The following is a 19,251-nucleotide window of genomic DNA, read 5'->3' on the forward strand; positions in this document are numbered from 1 at the left end:
AAGCCAATTTAGCATTTAGTTGCTGCTGCTTTCTAACTGAAAGAATCCTGAGTGACACACGATGACATCATCGATGCTGACAACAGGAGCGGTGACCTTTTCCGCGCCCAGGGTTTCTGCTGACAGATTGCTGCTGATCCCTACTCTAAGTGATGACTTCTGATGCTACCAACAGGGGATCCGTGGGCTGGACGCTTGCTGTCCATACACAAGACCCATGAGGGACAAGAGCACTGCTTGGGGAAGATACCTTTTTTCACAGACAGTGCCCCAGATTCGTCTGCTGGCCAGGGAGAGCCACTCAATCCGCCTCTCAAATATTCGCACGGCTCTGCTGAGCTGTTTCTGCAAAAGCGTGGGCCCAGAGAGTGAGTGCTGTGTGCACGCGCCCCTAGGAGCCTAGGGGAAAGCAGGCATACTCTAGATGACGTCTAGGAATCACGAGTCAAGTCCCCAGGGAATTCTCCATCGAAACATTCTACTGAATCATGGACAAGTCTGCCACAAGGCTAGGCAGAGACAAGTCAAGGTATTGCATTGTGTCAAATGGGGCAGGAGAGAGAACTTGCTCCAAAAGATTAGAGACTTTTGTTTGAGGAATTCAGGTCCCTGCCTGCGTTGGCGTATGGAGAAAGTTCTAGAGACATGTGTAGGTGGAACACACAGTCTGTTTACATGAAGGGATTCAGGGAATAGCTTGGTGTCTCCATACTCCTGACATCCTCCCTTCCCACGCCCTGCATTCTGACTGAGTGCTCTCATCACTGACCTGGTACTCATAGAGGAAGGGCGGGTCCACATGAATATTCTTCACTGTCCCGTCGTGCCACTCAAACTGTACCATTGCCTTCTGCACTTGGGCAAGGGCAGGAGGGGGAGCCAGGGAAGAAACAGGTGAGGGAAAGGATTTTATGTTTACTCTGAGTACTGGGTTCTGCAAATCAGATGCCCTCAATACATGCCCCCACCCACGCCCAGCAGCAGTAGCTACAGCAGGTGATGCCTGGTCTGGAGCCGGTCTGAGCACCTGCAGGAGAGTGAGCCCTTGAATTATCCATGCCTGACAGCAAGCCAGGCTGTCTTCCTGGAAAGCTCTTCTGAACACCAGGGTCATTAAGATGTGGTTGGAGGGTTTTGGTACTAGGGAGAACTCTGAGACACTGATACATACTGGCCATGGTTTGGGAACACAGATAGGCCTTCATGGACACCTGGAAAATCCAATTTATTCATCCTGTTCTTTGATCCTCTGCCGAGCTCTCACATCCGTCTCTCTGTCAGTCCAGTCATCTAGTCATTCACCCACCGACTGCAGAACTACACGTCTGTCACTACCCTCTCCTTCCTTTCATTCTTCCACCTTTCCATTTTCTTTCTACTCACCTATTATCCCTTCCTTCCAGTTCTCCATCCTTCTCATCCTTTCTTGAAACACAGAGAGACAGAGGAACGGATGGAGAAAGATCTTCCATCTGCTGATTCACTTCCCAAATGCTTGTAAGAGTCAGAACTGGGCCAGGCCAAAGCTAGGAGCCTAGAATTTCATCTGAGTCTCCTAGGTGGGTGGAAGGGACCCAGATACTAGCTGTCACCTGCTGCCCAGCATAGGAGGTTGGTGGGAAGAATAGCTGGAACTTGGACCAGGCACTTTGATACGGGATGCTGCACCCAATGCTCATCCCCACTCTTAATCTTTTATCTGCGTCTGTCCTTCATTCCGTCCTGTCATGCATCCATTCATTTTTCCCTTCCATCCTGCTGTATGCTCACATCTCCATCTACCACCCTTCCTTCTTTCTGTCCACCTACCTCTTTTCCCATTCACTCACCAACACTTCTACCCATCCACCTATTCATCACTCTTTTCCTTCTTTTTTCTATCCTTCCATCTCCCCATCCACATAGCCATCCTATTAACATTGACTGTTTACTTGTACTAGACACTGGGGATACAGAGTTGGAGAGGAGTTTTTTTATTTTATCTTGAAGGGTTCATATTTGGTGGGGATTTATAGCCGGTAACACATTATAGGAGCAATGGAAGTCTGTACAAGGTGGAGGGACGCCTCCATGGAGGAGGTAACCGCGGCACTTTATTTGCTCCCTCTTATCCCATCTCCCATGTTTCTTTTTCAGATCTTTGCAAAACAGCGGTCACAGTGGAGCTGAGTGTTCTAGAGTGCTTGGTGGAAGCCCTGCACCCTAGACCAGGCCCTTGGGCGCACGTTCCTCCAGCTCTGTCCTATGACTCTGATGCCAGAACATTTAAAAAGATGGGGAAATGCACAAGGGAGCTCCCCAATAGAGGACTGGAGGGGACTCGTACTTTGAATTTACATTACCTCATGGATAGTTGATGACACAGTTTTCTGGAGAATAGGCACGAATTCTTCCACGGGAGAGAATGCATTGGGTGCCAGAACCTGATAAAGGCTTAATTTCTTGGCTGAAAAAAACAGTGGGACCTGAGGCATCCCCCAAGAAGCTCCAAGGGTGCAAGTCCTTTTGTCAGTCACCGGCACCCTGGGTTCTGCCCTCTCTGGTGATTTACCTTTTAGACTATTAACCTTGAGCCATTCTGCAGAAGTCTTATCCAAGTTTGGGAACTCAATTGTGAGAGGAGCTTCGTGCTTTGGAGGTTTAGGCAAGAGACTTGTGAGTGGCCCTTTTGCAATCTCTGTGGAAATCTAAATTCAATTAGAAAACCCTCATTGCATAATCATATTTTAGAGCTGGGGAGTCCTTCACCCCACCCCCAACCCAGCCCCCCCCCCCCAAGTGGAGAAACTTAAAGCATTACCTGGAAAATCAAAGGCGTCATCCCCGTCTCCTTCTCTGGATATTTCTGGAACTTTTAGGAAAAATGGGGATGTGCCCAGCAACTCATTCTCTCTTATTTTCCCATCCTCCTCACCCCTGCCCTTACCATTACCATTAAGATCAGTACTACAGATGTCAAGATCATGGTCGGCCCCCAACCCCCACCACCCACTGTGGGCTCAAAACACAAGTCTTCAGGGAACTACTTGGTAACTCCCACACCGAATCATTCAGGGAGTCCTGATCCACCCCAGCCTCCTCCTCCCCCTACCCCTCTTACAAGGTGAGAAACGGCAGTTCTGAGAGGTTAGCTCCGAACACACTACAGTAATGCCCTCACTTCGGGTATCTGCGCACCACCTACCTGCTTCTGCACGCAGGTTAGCTCCTCACACGGACTGCTCTGGCGCAGGGCTTGGATGTGGCTGAGGAGGCTCTGGGCCTTTTGCATTTCTGCCAGGAGCTCATCCACTTCCCGGCTGGCACAGAGCTGAGGGCGGTGGGAGCAAACAGCCATCTAGCGGTTATTTGGCTACCAGTGGCCACGGCAGAAAGAGCAAGCAGCCAAGTCAGTTCCCAGAACTGAGCGGCAGACTGCACACACCAGGCATTATAACTGGGGTCCAGGTACCAGAGCCTGGAAACGCATTTTGTTCCATTTGTACAGTACTGACCTTCAGGATTTTTGAATGGTTGAAGGTTTCTCTAACTTTATATATATATATATATTGACAGGCAGAGTGGATAGTGAGAGAGAGAGAGAGAGAGAGAGGTCTTCCTTTTTGCCGTTGGTTCACCCTCCAATGGCCACTGCGCATCGTGCTGATCCGAAGCCAGGAACCAGGTGCTTCTCCTGGTCTCCCATGCGGGTGCAGGGCCCAAGCACTTGGGCCATCCTCCACTGCCGTCCCAGGCCATAGCAGAGAGCTGGCCTGGAAGAGGGGCAACCGGGATAGAATCCGGCACCCCAACTGGGACTAGAACCTGGTGTGCTGGCGCCGCAAGGCGGAGGATTAGCCTGTTAAGCCACGGCGCTGGCCTCTCTAACTTTACAAATGCAAAGAAATACTTTACATAGGATGGCTGTAATAGTGATAATTTAGAGGTAAGCGTTTGGCCTAGAGGTTAAGACACTGCTTGTGATGCCTGTATCCCATATCAGAGCATCTGGGTTCAAGGCCTGGCTCTGCTCCCAGTTCCACTTCCTGCTAATGCTCAACCTGGGAGAGAGCAAGTGATGGTTAAAATAGCTCAGTTCCTGCTACCCACATGGGAGACCCAGACTGTGATCCTGGCTCCTGACTTCAGCCCTGCCCAGTCCTGGCTGTTGCAGACATTTGGGGGAGTGAACTAGTGGAGAGTCCGGGTCTCTCCCTCTTTCTCTATCTCTCTTTTAAATACTTTTTTAAAAAAATGATAATAAAAAATTGAAAATAGCAAGTGCTGGTGACAAAGTAGAAAATTAGAATCCTTGAACAGTGCTGGTAGGAACGTAAAATGGTGCAGCTGTTGCAGAAGCAGTTTGAGGGTTCCTTAAAAAATTAAATACAGGGGTCAGCATTGTGGCACGGCAGGTTAAGTCCCCACCTGCAACACAAGCATCCCATATCGGTATACTAGTTCATGTCCTGGTTGCTCCACTTCAGATCCAGCTCCCTGTTAACACACCTGGAAAAGCAGTAGATGATGGTCCAAGTACTTGGGCCCCTGCCACTCATGTAGGGGACTCAGATGGAGTACTAGGCTCTTTGCTTCGGCCTGGTCCAGCTGTAGTTGTTACAGTATTTGGGTAGTAACCAATGGATGGAGGACACACACTCTCTTTCTATCTCTATCTTTATCTCTTATCTTTATCCCTATCTATATTTATCTCCCTTGCTCTCTATCTCTGCCTTTCAAATAAATAAATAAACCTTAAAAAGATTAAACACAGAATTGATATAGCAGTTCTACTTTAGTTATACTCCCCAAATAACTAAAAACAGGGACTCTGATACTCACATGTTGTTCACAATAGCCCAAAGGTAGAAACAACCCAACTGTCCATCAACAGATGAATGGATAAACAAAACATGGTGCATCTAGACAATGGAAGGGTTTCTAACCATAAAAAAGAATAAAGTTCTGACCCATACTGTCACATGGTGAACCTTGAAAACATCATGACAGCAAAAGGTGAAGACACAAAGCGTACATGATTTCATTTAAGTGAAACACACAGAACAGGAAAATCCATATGGGCAGAAAGCAGATTAGTGATTGCTGGGGGAAAGAGAAATGGGAGTAACTGCTTTATGGGTACAGGGCCTCCTGTTAGGTGATGAAGATGTTTTGGAACTCAGAAAAAAGGTAGGGATTGTGCAACTCTGATTGTACTGCCAGTCACTGTTTTGTTTTGTTTTTCACTAAAAGTCACTGGTTAGTTCATTTAGTGTTAATTTCATGTTATGTAAATTTTATGTTATTTTAAAAAAAGAAAGAAAAAAATCACACACATAAACATCCAGATTTCTGACTCCTCTTGAAAAACTAGAGGACCTGGTAACACCAAGACCACATCCTACAGAGCAGTGGTCAGCTGAGGCTTTAGATGGGGCAGGGGCTACTGGGCTGCCACAGTCCCTAGACTCTCTGTTGCTCCCTTCAGAGGATCAGCTGGAATTTTTGTCATCATTGTACAGTTTGTTTCCCTCACATCAAAGAAGACAATCACACATCTCTCCATCCAGAGTGGGAAAACAAGAGCTAAATCAAGAGGGCCCTAGCTTTTAAGGTAAAATATTTGTAAACATTTAAATTTATTTATTTTCCTTTCACTTGAAAATGAGAGAGAGAGAGAAAGAGAGAGAGAGAGAGACTGACAGAAAGATCACAGATCCACTGGTTCATTTTCCAAATGCCCTAACTGCAGGGGCTGGGCCAGGCTAAAGTCAGGAGCCTGGAACTCCATCCGGGTCTGCCCATATGGGTGGCAGGGACCCAACTAGTTGAGCCGCCACCTGCTGCCTCCCAGGGTGCCCATTAGAAGGAAGCAGTGGAGTCTCAAGTGGAGGAGCCAGGCCTCAGTACTGGATGTGGGCATTCCAAGTGGCGTCTTAACTGCTGTGCCAAACACCCATCCCAGATAAAATATTTCTTACCCAGCCAGTCCCCTTCATTTATTTCACTTCCTAGCCCCCGCAGTCTGTGGCACCTACAAAAGGAGTCTAGGCAACTGGGTATAAAGAAGGGACTGTGTGACCTCGGTGCCCTGGAATGAAATGTTGGACTTTGGGACACCTGAACACACTTATTTCCTTATAATTATTGACAGGCACCGCTGAACAGGTGGTCGGATTCTCCATCTGCCAAATGGGTCTACGCACGTTTGCTAATCGCTACCTCCATTGTGAATGGGGGTGGATGACATTTAGTTACTAACTGGGACAAGGACACTAATGGATGGATTGGTACAGAAGTGCCTGCTTGATCTGCCCTGCCATGGGTGCTGTTGCAAGGATCTCTCTAGGAGAGACAATGGAGGCGACCATTTCAAACTCAGTACTTTGGGGGAGCAGAGGTAGCCCAAGGCCTCTGTGAATGGCGGCTGTGACCAAGAAGTCTGGTGCCAGGCGTTGCAAGGCCTCGGACTCAAGCTTACAGGCATGCAATCAGCTCATCATGCAGTCTGCTGACCAAAGGAATCCTTATAAGTTCAGGCTGTCCTGGATCCTCCAAACATTTGAACTTGATTTTACACACTGGGTGTGAGTGGAACAAGTACACACGTGGTCTGTCCTGGCCCACATTCCCCGGGGTACAGCCTTGCAGGCAGGCCGAGGGGAAGGAGTGGGACAGTGTGTGGGCAGAAGGGTTTACCTCTGTCTCCGTGCTGTAGCAGTGGTAGTAGCCTCCAAGGGCTTCTGCGAGGTTCTTCAGGACAGCCTGCGGGGATGGGGACAGCGTCAGCCTCACCAGGGCCACCCCAGTACTCTCACAAGCCTTCTCTTTGGCTGCACCTTCCAACTGGCTAATGCTTCCCATTTTCCTAACGGGAGAACTCGGTTCAGCAGAGGGATGTTCTGAACCACGCGTTAGAGGGGCTGACCTGGCGTGGATCCCTAAAGGCTGGCCAAACTCGTATCACCAAACCCAAGAGGAACCTTGGAGAAGCTCAGGTACTTACAGGGGGCAGTTGACCATCGCATTTGTAGGTAACAACATGGATGAAGAGGCCCCTTCCCATGGTAGCCTGTTGGATGTAGTCAGACAGGATTTCAGAAGGCTGATCAGGGCTGGGGAGGAGACAGAAAAGAAGTGGGCACCCTGGATCAAGCCACTCTGAGAACATTCCAGAGAAAAGTGATAATCCCAGGGAATATCTGTCCATTCTAAACTGACCACTGTGTCCCAGGTCACCTGTGTAGTAAGATGCAGGGTGGGGTGGACTGCAGGCCTGGCTGGCCCTGGCTGCCCTGTCTCATCCATCTGTGGATGGGCATGTCTGTGAACATGATTCTTGTTTCAAGTGTGAAGAGCTCTGTGTGCTGATCTTTGCTCAAACCGTGGTTTGATTCTACAAAGCCCCCTTCATGTAGCCTGATACCTGCTTAGGAAAGGAGACCTACCAGCTGCCCATGATGGTCACCAGAGAATTCAGCTCCTTCAGAGTGAAGATTTTCTTCAGGGCTTGTAGCAAATTGCTGCCTCCCTCGGGCTGCAGTTTCTTGACCCAGAGCTTGAGTTCCTGGAGGCTGGGAGGAGATACCAGCAGGGAGCTCACTGTAGTTCTCTGAGCAGGTTCCAGGTCCGGGGTGACATTAACTCACTAAGGCCTAATAGTAACTCTTTAAGGTGGGTATCTTTATTCCTATTCTACAGATGAGAAGACTGAGGCTCCGAGTTAGGATTTACCTAAGATGACGCTGTAAGCAGCTGGTGAAACTGATTCTAAACTAGATCAACTTCAGACTCTGAGATTTCAGTGTCTCTGCTGTTTGAGGGTCTGGGGCTGAGTCCTTTCTTCCCCCACACACCCCACCCAACTCTGCTGGGAGCCAGATTTCAGTGTGAATCATACAGTTAACTTCCCAACACTTGGAGAGTTCTAAGATAAGGCAGCATGGCTCCATGGCTCTGTCTACACCACTTAGGATATATACCACTGGTAAGAAGGAAAATTTCTGTTTTTTTTTTTTTTTAAGATTTATTTATTCATTTGAAAGGCTGCATTATGAAGAGAGAGAAGAGAGAAGAGAGAGATCTTCCATCTGCTGGTTGACTCCTCCAAATGGCCACAATGGCCTGGGCTATGCCAGGCCGAAGCCAGGAGCTTCTTACAGGTTTTCTGCGTGTTGGGCCATCTTCCTCTGCTTTCCCAGGAGCATCAGCAGGGAGCTGGATCAGAAGTGGAGCAGCCGGGACTTGAACCGGCATCCATATGTGATGCACCGGCAGTGCAGGAGATGGCTCAACCCACTGCATCACAAAGCCGGCCCCAGGAAAATTTCTTAATTCAGTCCTTGGTTAAATATCTTACAGGGCACTAGTCAAACAGTTCTGCTCTTTCCATTTCTCTTTCAGCCAGACAAAAAGGAAATCTCAGCTTGGTGAGAATGCGTCTGTCTCTCTCATTATCGGAACTGTCGAAGTTCCCTTTTGAACAGCGAGAAGGCCTGGTGCCTTTCCAGCTGATAGGTTTCAAGCAGGAATTCAACATCATTGTTTCACTTTCATTGAATTTAATTTTTTCATGGCTGTTTTCTAATTATGGCAAGTGATGTGGACTTCTAAATTATTATACTGGTAGAAAATTTCCTTCAATAATAGACAGAGGAGCCAGCACTGTGTCACACAGGTTAAGCCACTACCTGTAACACCAGCATCCCATATGAATGCTAATTTGAGTCATGGTTGCTCCATTTCTGATCCAGCTCCCTGCTAATGTACCTGGGAAAGGAGCAAAAGATGACCCAAGTGCTTGGGCCCCTGTCACCCATGTGAGAGACCTGGATAAACTTTTAGGCTCCTGGCTCCAGCCTGGCTCAGCCCCTGCCATTTTGGCCATTTGGAGAATGAACCAGTAGATGGGAAGACCTCTCTCTCTCTCTCTCTCTCTTCGCTTTAAACTAACTAAATAAACCTTTCAAAAATAATGGAGTTGATATAAAGATAAAATCACAATAATACAAGTTGCAGAGAGTAAGTAATAGTACACAGGGCAGAGATACGAGAGATGTGACAAGGGAAGTCCAGAACAACTGAAGTTGAACTTCTGGCCAGGCAACGTCAAGGTAACATCCTGGAGATCGGCTGTGCAACTTCAGTGGAATCAGGGTAAACAAAGCTTAGATTCACTGAGTTCTTGACGTGTGTCAGGCACTAATTTTCATTTCCTCTTCACAACAGCTCTGGAAGGAGCAGGCATCACTTGCCTCCCTCTGCAGATGAGAGTTAAAGGACTTGTTGAGGTAGCCCAGGGACCGTCAGCCTTGGGATTCAAGGCCAGAGCTGCCTTAATCATTCAGCAAAGACCCTGGCTCTTGGGAAGGAAAATGAACAAGTAGACCCCCTGGAGGAGGCTGGGCAGCCACTCACGTGGAGGCGCTGACTTCCACTGGGTCTGGCCAGAGGGAGCTGGTGGTGGTGCCGAAGGACAGGACATACAGCTTCTCCTTGTGGCTCAGCTGCTCGTCAATGAGGCTCTGCTGGGCAAAAGGACATCACGGGCTCCCAGAGCCAGGGGTCACGTGCAGCCTCGCTTCACCTCTCTTACCCTGGCTGGCCCTGCTGGGCTGAGACCGGGACGCTTGAGGGTCAGCTGAGCAACCTGCCCTAAGTTGACATTTGCTTCCCCTCACTGGGTCTCATGAGCATCTTGGCTGTCTGTCTCCACAGGTGCTAAGGCTGGACCCCTGGCATTTAACTCCCCTGGCACCATGGGGAGAAGATAGAGGTCGGGGCAGCGGTTTCTCTCCAAGGCATGTGAGCTGGGAGTGGAGCAGTGGGCACGTTATCAGCCAGTTCAAGGTCCCTGAGCTGCCACTGGTGAGTATCCAGCAGGAAGCACAACCCCTCCCCCTTCTTCCTGGCCAGCCAGAAATTTCACCTGTATGCTACTGACATCAACTTTGGCCTGGTTAATAGACCAGCCCACCTTGGCCCCAAGGACTTGTCATGAAGGGGCGCCTGCACTGCTTCCTGCCATCCACGGAGACCAGGAATGGGGTATGAGTCTGGACGACTGGCCCATATGGAGACCTTTATAGGAATAGCTACTGGGGCTGTCTGAGGTCCCCATCCCAAACTCTACGATTCCCATAATAAAACAGCCACTCCGCATCATTCACAGAGACACAGGCTTTTCTCTATGCTAGACTGTGCACAGAGCACTTTACTTGTACAAATGCCTTTCATTCTCACGGCAACCTTATTGCTATTATACCCGTTTTACAGAAGGGTATAACTGAGGCACAGAGAGATTAAGTCCCACAGTCCCACAGCACAGACGTGGTGGAGGTGGTGAGGACCTGTCTCCAGAGTTCTTAGTTTCCATTGTGGATGTGCCAAGGAAGCCAGAGTAGGCCAGAAACCCTGTGCTCTGCCAGCCTCCAACCAAGTGCTGTCTTCCCATCCTCTTTGCAGGGAGGCCAGGCCTGGTTGAATACTAGAAGTTCACACTGCAACCAAAAAACGACTCTGCGGTTGGGTTTCACGGAACTCATTTCTTTAACACAGGTGCTAATTACATGGGTACTGTTCTTTATGAAAACACCCTATTTTGCATTTGCTATCAACAAACCCAGTTAGCAAGCTGGTGGGGGGGTGGGGGGTGGGAGTGGTATGGTGATTCCAAACACTTCTCTGTGCCAGAAACTCACCACGAGGTCACTCTGGAACTGCTCTCTCTGAGGGCCACTGCCGACCGCCAATGTGTCAATGAGGATGCCTACTTTGGCGCCTTTGATGAGGCCGAATGCCTAAAACCAAAGAGGGCAATTTGGAAACAAGCAGAGCGGCTCTGTGCTCCTGCAAGGCTGGGCACCAAGCAGCTTGGCACAGTGCAGAGGTGCAAGTACTCCCCTCAACCCAACGTGCTGAATTCAACTCTGGGCATTGCCTGATCCCATATTGTGGGAGCCTAATTTTAAATGCTTTTCTTTTTAATATTTATTGTCCACATTTATAAAGTAATTTACACGTTCATTCCAGAAAACCTGGAGGTTACAGAAAAGCTCCCTTTGTTTGCAAGATACCTAATGATATTTGCTTGTCTTATTTTATTTTTCTATATTCCTATTTATTTCTAGCCTGCTTTACCAATCAAAGGCAGATGTATTGAGCCTACCAGCTGTAGTGACATTTCTGTGAGTTTCTAATTGTGTTCTTTTTTTAAAAAAATTATTTACTTATTTATTTGAAAGGCAGAGTTACAGAGAGAAAGAGAGAGAGGTCTTCCATCCACTGGTTCACTCCCCAGATGGCCACAATCTGGCCACAATGGGCTAATCCAAAGCCAGGAGCCAGGAGCTTCCTCCAGGTCTCCCACGTGGGTGCAGGGGCCCAAGGACTTGGGCCATCTTCTACCATTTTCCCAGGCCACAGCAGAGAGCTGGATTGGAAGTGGAGCAGATGGGACCTGAACTAGTGCCCATATGGGATGCCGGCACTTCAGGCAGCAGCTTTACCTGCTACACCACAGCGCCAGCCCCTCTAATTGTGTTTTTATTTATTTATTTGACAGGTAGAGTTGTAGACAGTGAGAGAGTGAGAGTGAGAATGAGAGAGAGAGACAGAGAGAGAGAGACAGAGACAGAGAGAAAGGTCTTCCTTCCATTGGTTCACTCCCCAGTTGGCCACAACGGCAGGCATGCTGTGCCAATCAGAAGCCAGGAGCCAGTTGCTTCTTCCTGGTATCCCAAGCAGGTGCAGGGCCCAAGCACTTGGGCCATCTTCCACTGCCCTCCTGGGCCACAGCAGAGAGCTGGATTAGAAGAGGAGCAACCAGGACTAGAACCCAGCGCTCATAGAGATGCCGGTGCTGCAGGCGGAGGATTAACCAAGTGAGCCATGGCACCAGCCCCCCTAATTGTGTTTTTAACACCTACTACTAGATACCTGTCAGTGCTGTTTGATTCTGTCCCTAAGTGTTCATCTTGTTATAGCTCTATTGGGAATTGGAACTTTCGTTCATGTGAAATTGAAGGCTGTCTAGGGGAAGGTGGTTCCACTGGATGCTTTTTGCCTTAAATTCTACTACTTAATGGAATCTTAATTTTCCTGTTCAATTCACTCTTCTGCTTTCAGAGATGAGTGTTTTACATCTCTCATATATCCAATATTTCCTTTCTACACTCTCTCAGCAAGTGATTTTTGCCTCCAGTTTTACTGAGAAAACAGAAATAATCCAAAGAAGTAGTTATAAAAATTTTTTCATGTACAGAATCAAGCAACCTACCTGGTTACAATGCATCTGAGGCCAACATCTATGCTCTGAGGCCAGCACTTTGATGTGTGTTACTGGATCTTCTCTTGTCAAATAGGGACTTTACCACTGCCCTCATCCCTTCTATTGGAACATCAGTTACTCCTTACGTATCACACAGTCTCCATCGCCATACCATTGCCTACCTTGAAAAAGAAAAGCTCCCGTCCTTCTCACCCACAGTCTGCTTCTGTCTCTGCTGTCCATGGTCCATCTGTGCAGCAGCTGGAGGGATCCTTTGGAAACTTGACAGATCACATCACTCCCCTGCTTAAACCCCATCTTCTGGCATCAAACCCAGACTCTGCAAGACCCTTTCTAGTCTGAACCTGCCTACCTCACCTCATCGCCTCCACCATCCATATTGCTCACGTTAGCCTGCCATGCTGGCCTGCCTGCTGCTTCGAAGGTGCCAACCTCGTTTCTGTCTCAGGACCTTTGCATTGGCTATTTCCTCTTTCTAGAACATTCTCCTTTAGATCCCAGCCTGGCTCATTCCCTTGCTTCTTTAAGCTGTGTCTTTCAATGTTTCTTTCTCAGAAGTTTTCTTGACCATTTTGGTAGCCCTCCTTCTATTTCTTCTACTCCCTCATCCTGTTTTATTTTTCTTTAGAGCCTTGTCACTCACTGACCTTGTACAGTCATCCCTTGGTACCCACAGGAGATTGATTTCAGATGCCAAAATCCCACCAGATACCAAGATCCACCGATATCCCTTATAATAATGGCACTGTGTATGGGATTGGCACCTGTGGCACCGGCATCCCATATAGGTGCCAGTTCGAGTCCCGGTGTTCCACTTCCCATACAGCTCCCTACTGATGGCCTGGGAAAGCAGTAGAGGATGGCCGAAGTGCCTGGGCCCTGCATGCACGTGGGAGACATGGAAGAAGCTCCTGGCTTTGCATTAGCCAGCTCTGGTGATTGCGGCCATTTGGGGAGTGAACCAGCAGATGGAAGACCTCCCTCTCTCGCTTTCTCCCTCTCTCTGTAACTCTGCCTCTCAAGTAAATAAATGAATCTTTAAAAATAGTATTTTTAAAAAAGGCACAGCATTTGCAAATAACCTATGTACATCCTCCCACGCACTTCAAACCATTTCTAGATTACTTCTAATACCTAGTACAATGTAAATGCTATGTAAATGGTTGCTGTATTGTATCGTTCAGGGAACAGTGACAAGAAAAAAGGCTGTATGTATGGATACAATTTTTTTTTCAAACATTTCTGACCCATGGGTAGTTGGATTTGAGGATATAAAACCAATCCATGATAATGAGGGCCAGTGTAAATGATTTGTTAATTTATTCATTGTCTGTCCCTCCTCACTGGACTGTCAGTTCCACAGAGGCAGGACCTCTTTATTTCTCATGTTTGTACCCTCAATCCTAGAACAGAGCCAGCTAAGAAGTAAGCACCTAATAAATAGTTGTTGAATTCACGACCCAAATGAAAAAGGTTTCCCAGGACATTGTCAGTCCCTGGGGGCCAGAAGAAGTTAAAATTTAGAGCCAGTTCTATTCCTCTTACAATTTAAAAAAGCTGCTCATGGAGCCTTATAGCTTTTTAAATTGAAAACATGCATTCCCTTAAACCTAGCCATTGAAATTCTAGGAATTTATCCTATGGAAGTAATTGGACAAGTATGAAGATGGAACTGGAGCCCAGGATACCAGATATCCTCGGCGTTCAAGAGAAGTCTGAAAGCAGACATGAAAGCAAAATATCAGGATTTGAAAACCTGGGCAACTAATCAAAGAATTACTTAAAACTACAGGGCCAAGGAAAGCACAGCTGTGGGCCAGAGCTGGCCTGCATGCCACTAGCTTACAAACTCTGCTTTAGGGGGCCGGCATTGTAGTATAGTGGGTAAAGCTGCTGACATTTCAATATAGGCACCAGTTTGAGTCCCAGCTACTTCATTTCTGATCCAGCTCACTGCTATGGCCTGGGGAAGCAGTGGAAAGTGGCCCAAGTACTTGGGCCCCTGAACCCACATGGGAGACCTGGGAGAAGCTCCTGGCTCCTGGCTTCAGATGGGCTGTGCTCCAGCCGTTGCTGCCATTTGGCTAGTGAACCAGCAGGTGGAAGATCTCTCTTTTGGTCTCTCCCTCTCTGTAACTCTGCCTTTTTTTTTTTTTTTTTTGACAGGCAGAGTGGAGAGTGAGAGAGAGAGACAGAGAGAAAGGTCTTCCTTTGCCGTTGGTTCACCCTCCAATGGCCGCCACGGCTGGCGTGCTGCGGCCGGCGCACTGCGCTGATCCGATGGCAGGAGCCAGGTGCTTATCCTGGTCTCCCATGGGGTGCAGGGCCCAAGCACTTGGGCCATCCTCCACTGCACTCCCTGGCCACAGCAGAGAGCTGGCCTGGAAGAGGGGCAACCGGGACAGAATCCGGTGTGCCGGCGCCACAAGGCAGAGGATTAGCCCAGTGAGCTGCGGCACCGGCCCAAAATCTGCCTTTTAAATAAATAAATAGGGGGCTAGTGCTGTGGCATAGTTGGTAAAGCCACCATCTACAGTGCTGGCATCCCATATGGGCACCAGTTCTGGTCCTGGCTACTGTACTTCCAATCCAGCTCCCTGCTAATGCACCTGGGAAAGCAGCGGAAGATGGCCCAAGTGTTGGGGCCCTGCACCCATGTGGAAGACACGGAATAAACTACAAGTTCCTGGTCCAATCCTGGCCATTGTGGCCATTTGGGAAGTGAGCCAGTAGATGGAAGCCCCCTCCCCCCCAAACTCCACCTTTCAAATATATAAATAAATTTTTAATAAATATTCAAAAATAAAACAAAACGAACCCTGCTTTTGTCCTTTACAGATTAGAGACATATCCATTATATCCTTTGGTTTTCCATGTGCAACTAACTGCCTGTCTCCCTTTTCAGTCCATGAAGTTTGGGGTTGCTTCCCCAGGCTCCCCCCACATACCTCCCCCCTCTATTTTCCCAGGAGTGAGCACTAGTTCCAGGTCTACTCAGTTAATATATCTCATCCTCTTGGCTTTGGTGATTGGTTTGAATTAGTCTTTTGAGAGCCAGTCCCAGGACCTGGGAGGGTGGATAGGGACAGGAAGTGATGTCCCTTTTGACTAAAGTCATCTAGGTGGTGACTGCAAACTTTGAGCTGCTGATGAGCACCTCCCTAAACCTGGGGACAGCCATTCCGAGAATGAAACCAACTCGAGGGAAGGCAGAGCCCAGAGACAAAGAGATGACACCATTTGAGCAGTGGGATACAACCATGCTTGAGTTTTTCATAAACGTAGTTTAAGCAATTTCTGTTTTAGCTTAAGACAGTTTAAGATGGAGCTCTAGCACCTGCAACAGAGTTCCGACACATACAGATGGACTCAGTGAAAGGGAGCGAAGAACCAATCTGTATCTATTACCTTATTGCTGTTTTCTGTGAGCCACTGAAGCCTCTGTTGATAGAGTTCAATGGCTCTGTGAAAACACCAGAGAAAACATCACACGAGGCCAGAGTCTTCGCTGAGCAACAGTTACTATCACAGAAGGGAAGGTGCGGATTGCATTTTTTCCCCCAGTGGGTCTAAGGCAATGTGTAATGAAGAAAAAACTAAAGGCATTAGCTTTGCCAGGACACCAGGTAAAATACTAAAGGGAATGTGAAAAGGATGTAGACACTGCTCTGTTAGAGATGCAACGCACACTGTAAATGACTACAGTTTGTTGTGACAAGGTGTGGAGGATGAGGAAGCCTGTTCTCATGAAAATGGCACAAGAACACTCTGGTACTTGCTCAGGTCTGTGACTTCTCAGATGAAACTCTTTCTAGTTTCCTAGAGACTGACTTAAAGGCATAACAGAGGCAGTTCGCTGCAGTTTCTCACAGGGCTGATTGACAAAAACCTTCATTTCTGAAAAGTAGCCTGGGGCACTTCTTGAACTTCCCTTACTGAGAAACATTCCAGGGCCGGCATGCAACAGGTGCTCATGGCAAGGACTCAGTCACTTCAGAGTGAGTGACTTGTCCTTGCAGAGGCCATGTGGGATTTGAGGGCCCAGAGAGGAGCAGGGAAGGCCGTCAGAGTGAAATCACGGGCAGTGGGTGGTGGGCAGTTAAAAGGGATGCACGAGTGTGAATAGAGCCGAGAGGAGGAGCTTCATCAAGAGACACACTAGTGTTGCATTTGCAGTCTGCCCTCTACTAGCTCTGTGACCTCGGACGGCTGGGGTAAGCTCAGAGCCCCCACTTGTTAATCTCCAACATGAAGATAATAACAAGACCTTATTTAAGTCAATTCGCCAAAAGTCAATTTACTGAAAGGCAGTTCTCTGAAAATCAATTTGCTCAATATCAATTAGCTAAATAGACTTGAACATTCCTTAAAATGCTGAATTCACAGTTAAAAGTAATCCAACAAAACATTGCAGAATTCCTTAAAACCTATTTAACCTTCCAACCCAATAAAAATTACAAAATTTATACTTTAAATGTTTTGATAAATTTGGCAAATTGGTCATTCATTGGCAAAATAGTCATTAGCTATTGACTTTTGGCTAACTAGCTTGAAAATAATATAAGGTTTTTGGTTGTAATAAATAAGAGGCATTCGGCCCTTACCAGAATTTCTGACACACTGATAAATGTTAGCTATTAATTAGTATCATCACCCTTGAAGGAACCTCAGGCAAATAGTAATTATGGACCAGAGATGGCCACAACGGAGATGTAATCTGTAGGACTGCCCTGTCTAGTGATCATCAAGAGATACGTTTGTGTGTACATGTTTATGAATTTGCTTCTTTACGTGTTATAAAAATCTGGCTTAGGAGTGGGAATGCACACATATTTTGATATATATTTGGAAAGCTATGAACCAAACCAATGTGACACTGAAAGTAGTCACCCGTACCCAGGAAGCTGGAGTCAGGAGGTGGAATCAGGCACGGAGCCCAGCGCCCCCAATGTGAGATGATGTGGGATGTGGACATCTTGAACGCTAGCCTTCAGACGTATTGTTTAAGAAAATGTGAAGCTGGGGCTTGAAGTGGTACCAGTCCTGCTGAAGACCCTACAGATGTTGCTGCTTGAACAAAGTTACTTTCAGACTGCTGAAATGTGACCATTCTTGAGCTCTGGGTGTTAGGAAGTTATTGAGAAACCTACTTACTCAGAAAGCTTTGATTCAAAATGCCAGACGGTCTGGGTGGGGAAGCGTATTTTCTGCATGACGTTGCTGCCTTCCTCCCTGAAGAAGCAAAGCCTTATGAGGGAGCCACACGGGCCGGGCCTGCGTATATCACTCCGCTGTCGGGGAGGGGCAATGGCTTCAGACTTACAGCACAGCTGTGCCCTGCTTTATCAGGTCAGCCAAGGTGAGTTTCTCAAACTCTAAACTGTGACTCGAAAGCCAATCTTCGGAGTCCTCGGAAGTGGAAGACTGGTTCTTACTCTCCTGTAGCCTCTGCAAGACAGAAGCCAGAATCAAACAGGGAACTGTGGAAAGAGGACAAGGATACTTTGGTTCACTTCACACAGATGCCCAGGAGTTGCCAACACTGACTGATCCCGCCTTAAAGTAGTCAACCAGTTGTCCTCGCTGCAGGTGTGAGTGAGTGTGGAGGCCTGTGGGCCAGTTGCCCTGGAAAGACCATTCGTTCCCCATCTCTCACTTCATCTGCAATACGCAGCTAGAAAAGTCAAAGGCCACTCACCATATCTACCCTGGAAGCCAATGGCCAGGTGATGTGATAACAGACCCACAACTGTGCAGAGACTGGCCCAGGATTTGGTAATTGTGAGCCAGCTTCCCTATTTTTTGGTCCCTACTTCCAACTCAGGACCAACTGGAGAAAGCTAAATACTTCTCCAAAACCAATCACCTAAGCCACACTGCTTCTAATGAGCCTGCCTCTAGCCTCCTCGTAAGCCTCCTGTAATACTTGAGGACTTCCCTTTTTTGGTGTTAAAGCTTTCCCACTCCCCTGCCTGCCTCTGAGTTTTGGCCAAACCTAAGTGATGGAGACTGACACCTTTCCTATAGCAAGTTCTGAATAAACTGCCTCTGTTGTCCTCCTTAGGTGGTCTTTGTTTACTTCCATACTTGTGTTCTCTGGGTCCTTTCCAGTGCCTGAGCTGTGCCTCTTATCAGTCTAAGGGATCTCCAACAAACACTTGCTGACTGAGAGAAGAGGGAATGGGTTTATTTGGTCCATTGTGGAGGTCAGAGGTTGGAACAGTGGGTGGGTGTTTTAGAGGAAGAATTTGCCAGCCATCACAGGAGTCTGGGACTAGAACAGGTGCCCACATGGGATGCCAGTACCGCAGGTGGAAGATTAACCTACTGCGCCATGGCGCCGGCCCCACGGAGTCTGGTCTTGAATGGACTGCACCTCCTTGCTAGTATCTAGGGCCATCAGTGCCATGTACATAGTGCAAAGCTCAGGATGTAGGCGGTGGCCTTGTGGTGGAGCTGAAGTTGTGCGTGGCAAACATTCAACACTGGAGAAGTTTTCTGAAAGCCAGAAGGTGAGGAGTCCTGATTTGAGGCTCTGAATGGGCTTTGATTTGCTGGAGGCTGGCATTTCTATCTTCTTCCAATGGATATTTCTGAGCCCTTACTATGAGCCAGGCACTGTCCCTGGTGATAGAGCTATGATGTGAACAAAGAGAAATTTCTTGCTTTCTCAGAATTTGCACTCTAGTGTGAGGAGATGAACAGTAAACAAGAAATAAAATCCACGTACAGAGCAATTTTAGAAAGGAATGGCTCTAGCAAGAAAATAGAGCAGGGACATGTGATAAAAAATGACTTGGTTGGAGAAGGGGGGGCAAGTTTTGATGGGCTGAGTATCAGAGAAGGCCTTTCTGAGCTGAGTCCTGAAGATTAAGCAGGAGCCAGCCCTGTGCCAGTGAGGAGTGCACATTCCAGCCAGACATGGATGTGGGCAGGGGTTGGAGTGTCTGAGGACAGAAAGGAGGCCACTGGCATTTGACAGA

At 47.8% G+C, this 19,251-nt stretch overlaps 1 protein-coding gene across 9 annotated transcripts in view; it reads right to left on the reverse strand.

Annotated features, from left to right (window-relative positions):
• Nucleotides 1-19,251, reverse strand: part of VWA3A (von Willebrand factor A domain containing 3A) — a 58,981-nt gene that overhangs the window by 27,493 nt on the left and 12,237 nt on the right. For 7 of the 9 annotated variants that reach the window (XR_009864729.1, XR_009864731.1, XR_009864730.1 and 4 more), the window contains exons 5-18: nucleotides 17,592-17,716; nucleotides 17,423-17,500; nucleotides 15,677-15,731; nucleotides 10,680-10,778; nucleotides 9,397-9,503; nucleotides 7,428-7,553; nucleotides 6,986-7,094; nucleotides 6,679-6,744; nucleotides 3,185-3,310; nucleotides 2,801-2,851; nucleotides 2,552-2,687; nucleotides 2,343-2,446; nucleotides 770-850; nucleotides 251-345 (exon numbers count right to left, since the gene is read on the reverse strand). Coding sequence is in view for 6 of the 9 variants with exons in the window: in XM_062180367.1 (XP_062036351.1) it covers nucleotides 251-345; nucleotides 770-850; nucleotides 2,343-2,446; nucleotides 2,552-2,687; nucleotides 2,801-2,851; nucleotides 3,185-3,310; nucleotides 6,679-6,744; nucleotides 6,986-7,094; nucleotides 7,428-7,553; nucleotides 9,397-9,503; nucleotides 10,680-10,778; nucleotides 15,677-15,731; nucleotides 17,423-17,500; nucleotides 17,592-17,716 (1,358 nt within the window). In the remaining 3 variants the exon portion in view is untranslated. The remainder of the gene's footprint in view (nucleotides 1-250; nucleotides 346-769; nucleotides 851-2,342; nucleotides 2,447-2,551; nucleotides 2,688-2,800; nucleotides 2,852-3,184; nucleotides 3,311-6,678; nucleotides 6,745-6,985; nucleotides 7,095-7,427; nucleotides 7,554-9,396; nucleotides 9,504-10,679; nucleotides 10,779-15,676; nucleotides 15,732-17,422; nucleotides 17,501-17,591; nucleotides 17,717-19,251) is intronic. The other 2 variants (XM_062180368.1, XM_062180369.1) reach the window with 2 other exon arrangements.

This window comes from Lepus europaeus, chromosome 21 (genome assembly GCF_033115175.1).
Source record: "Lepus europaeus isolate LE1 chromosome 21, mLepTim1.pri, whole genome shotgun sequence".
Classification (NCBI taxonomy): Eukaryota; Metazoa; Chordata; class Mammalia; order Lagomorpha; family Leporidae; genus Lepus; species Lepus europaeus.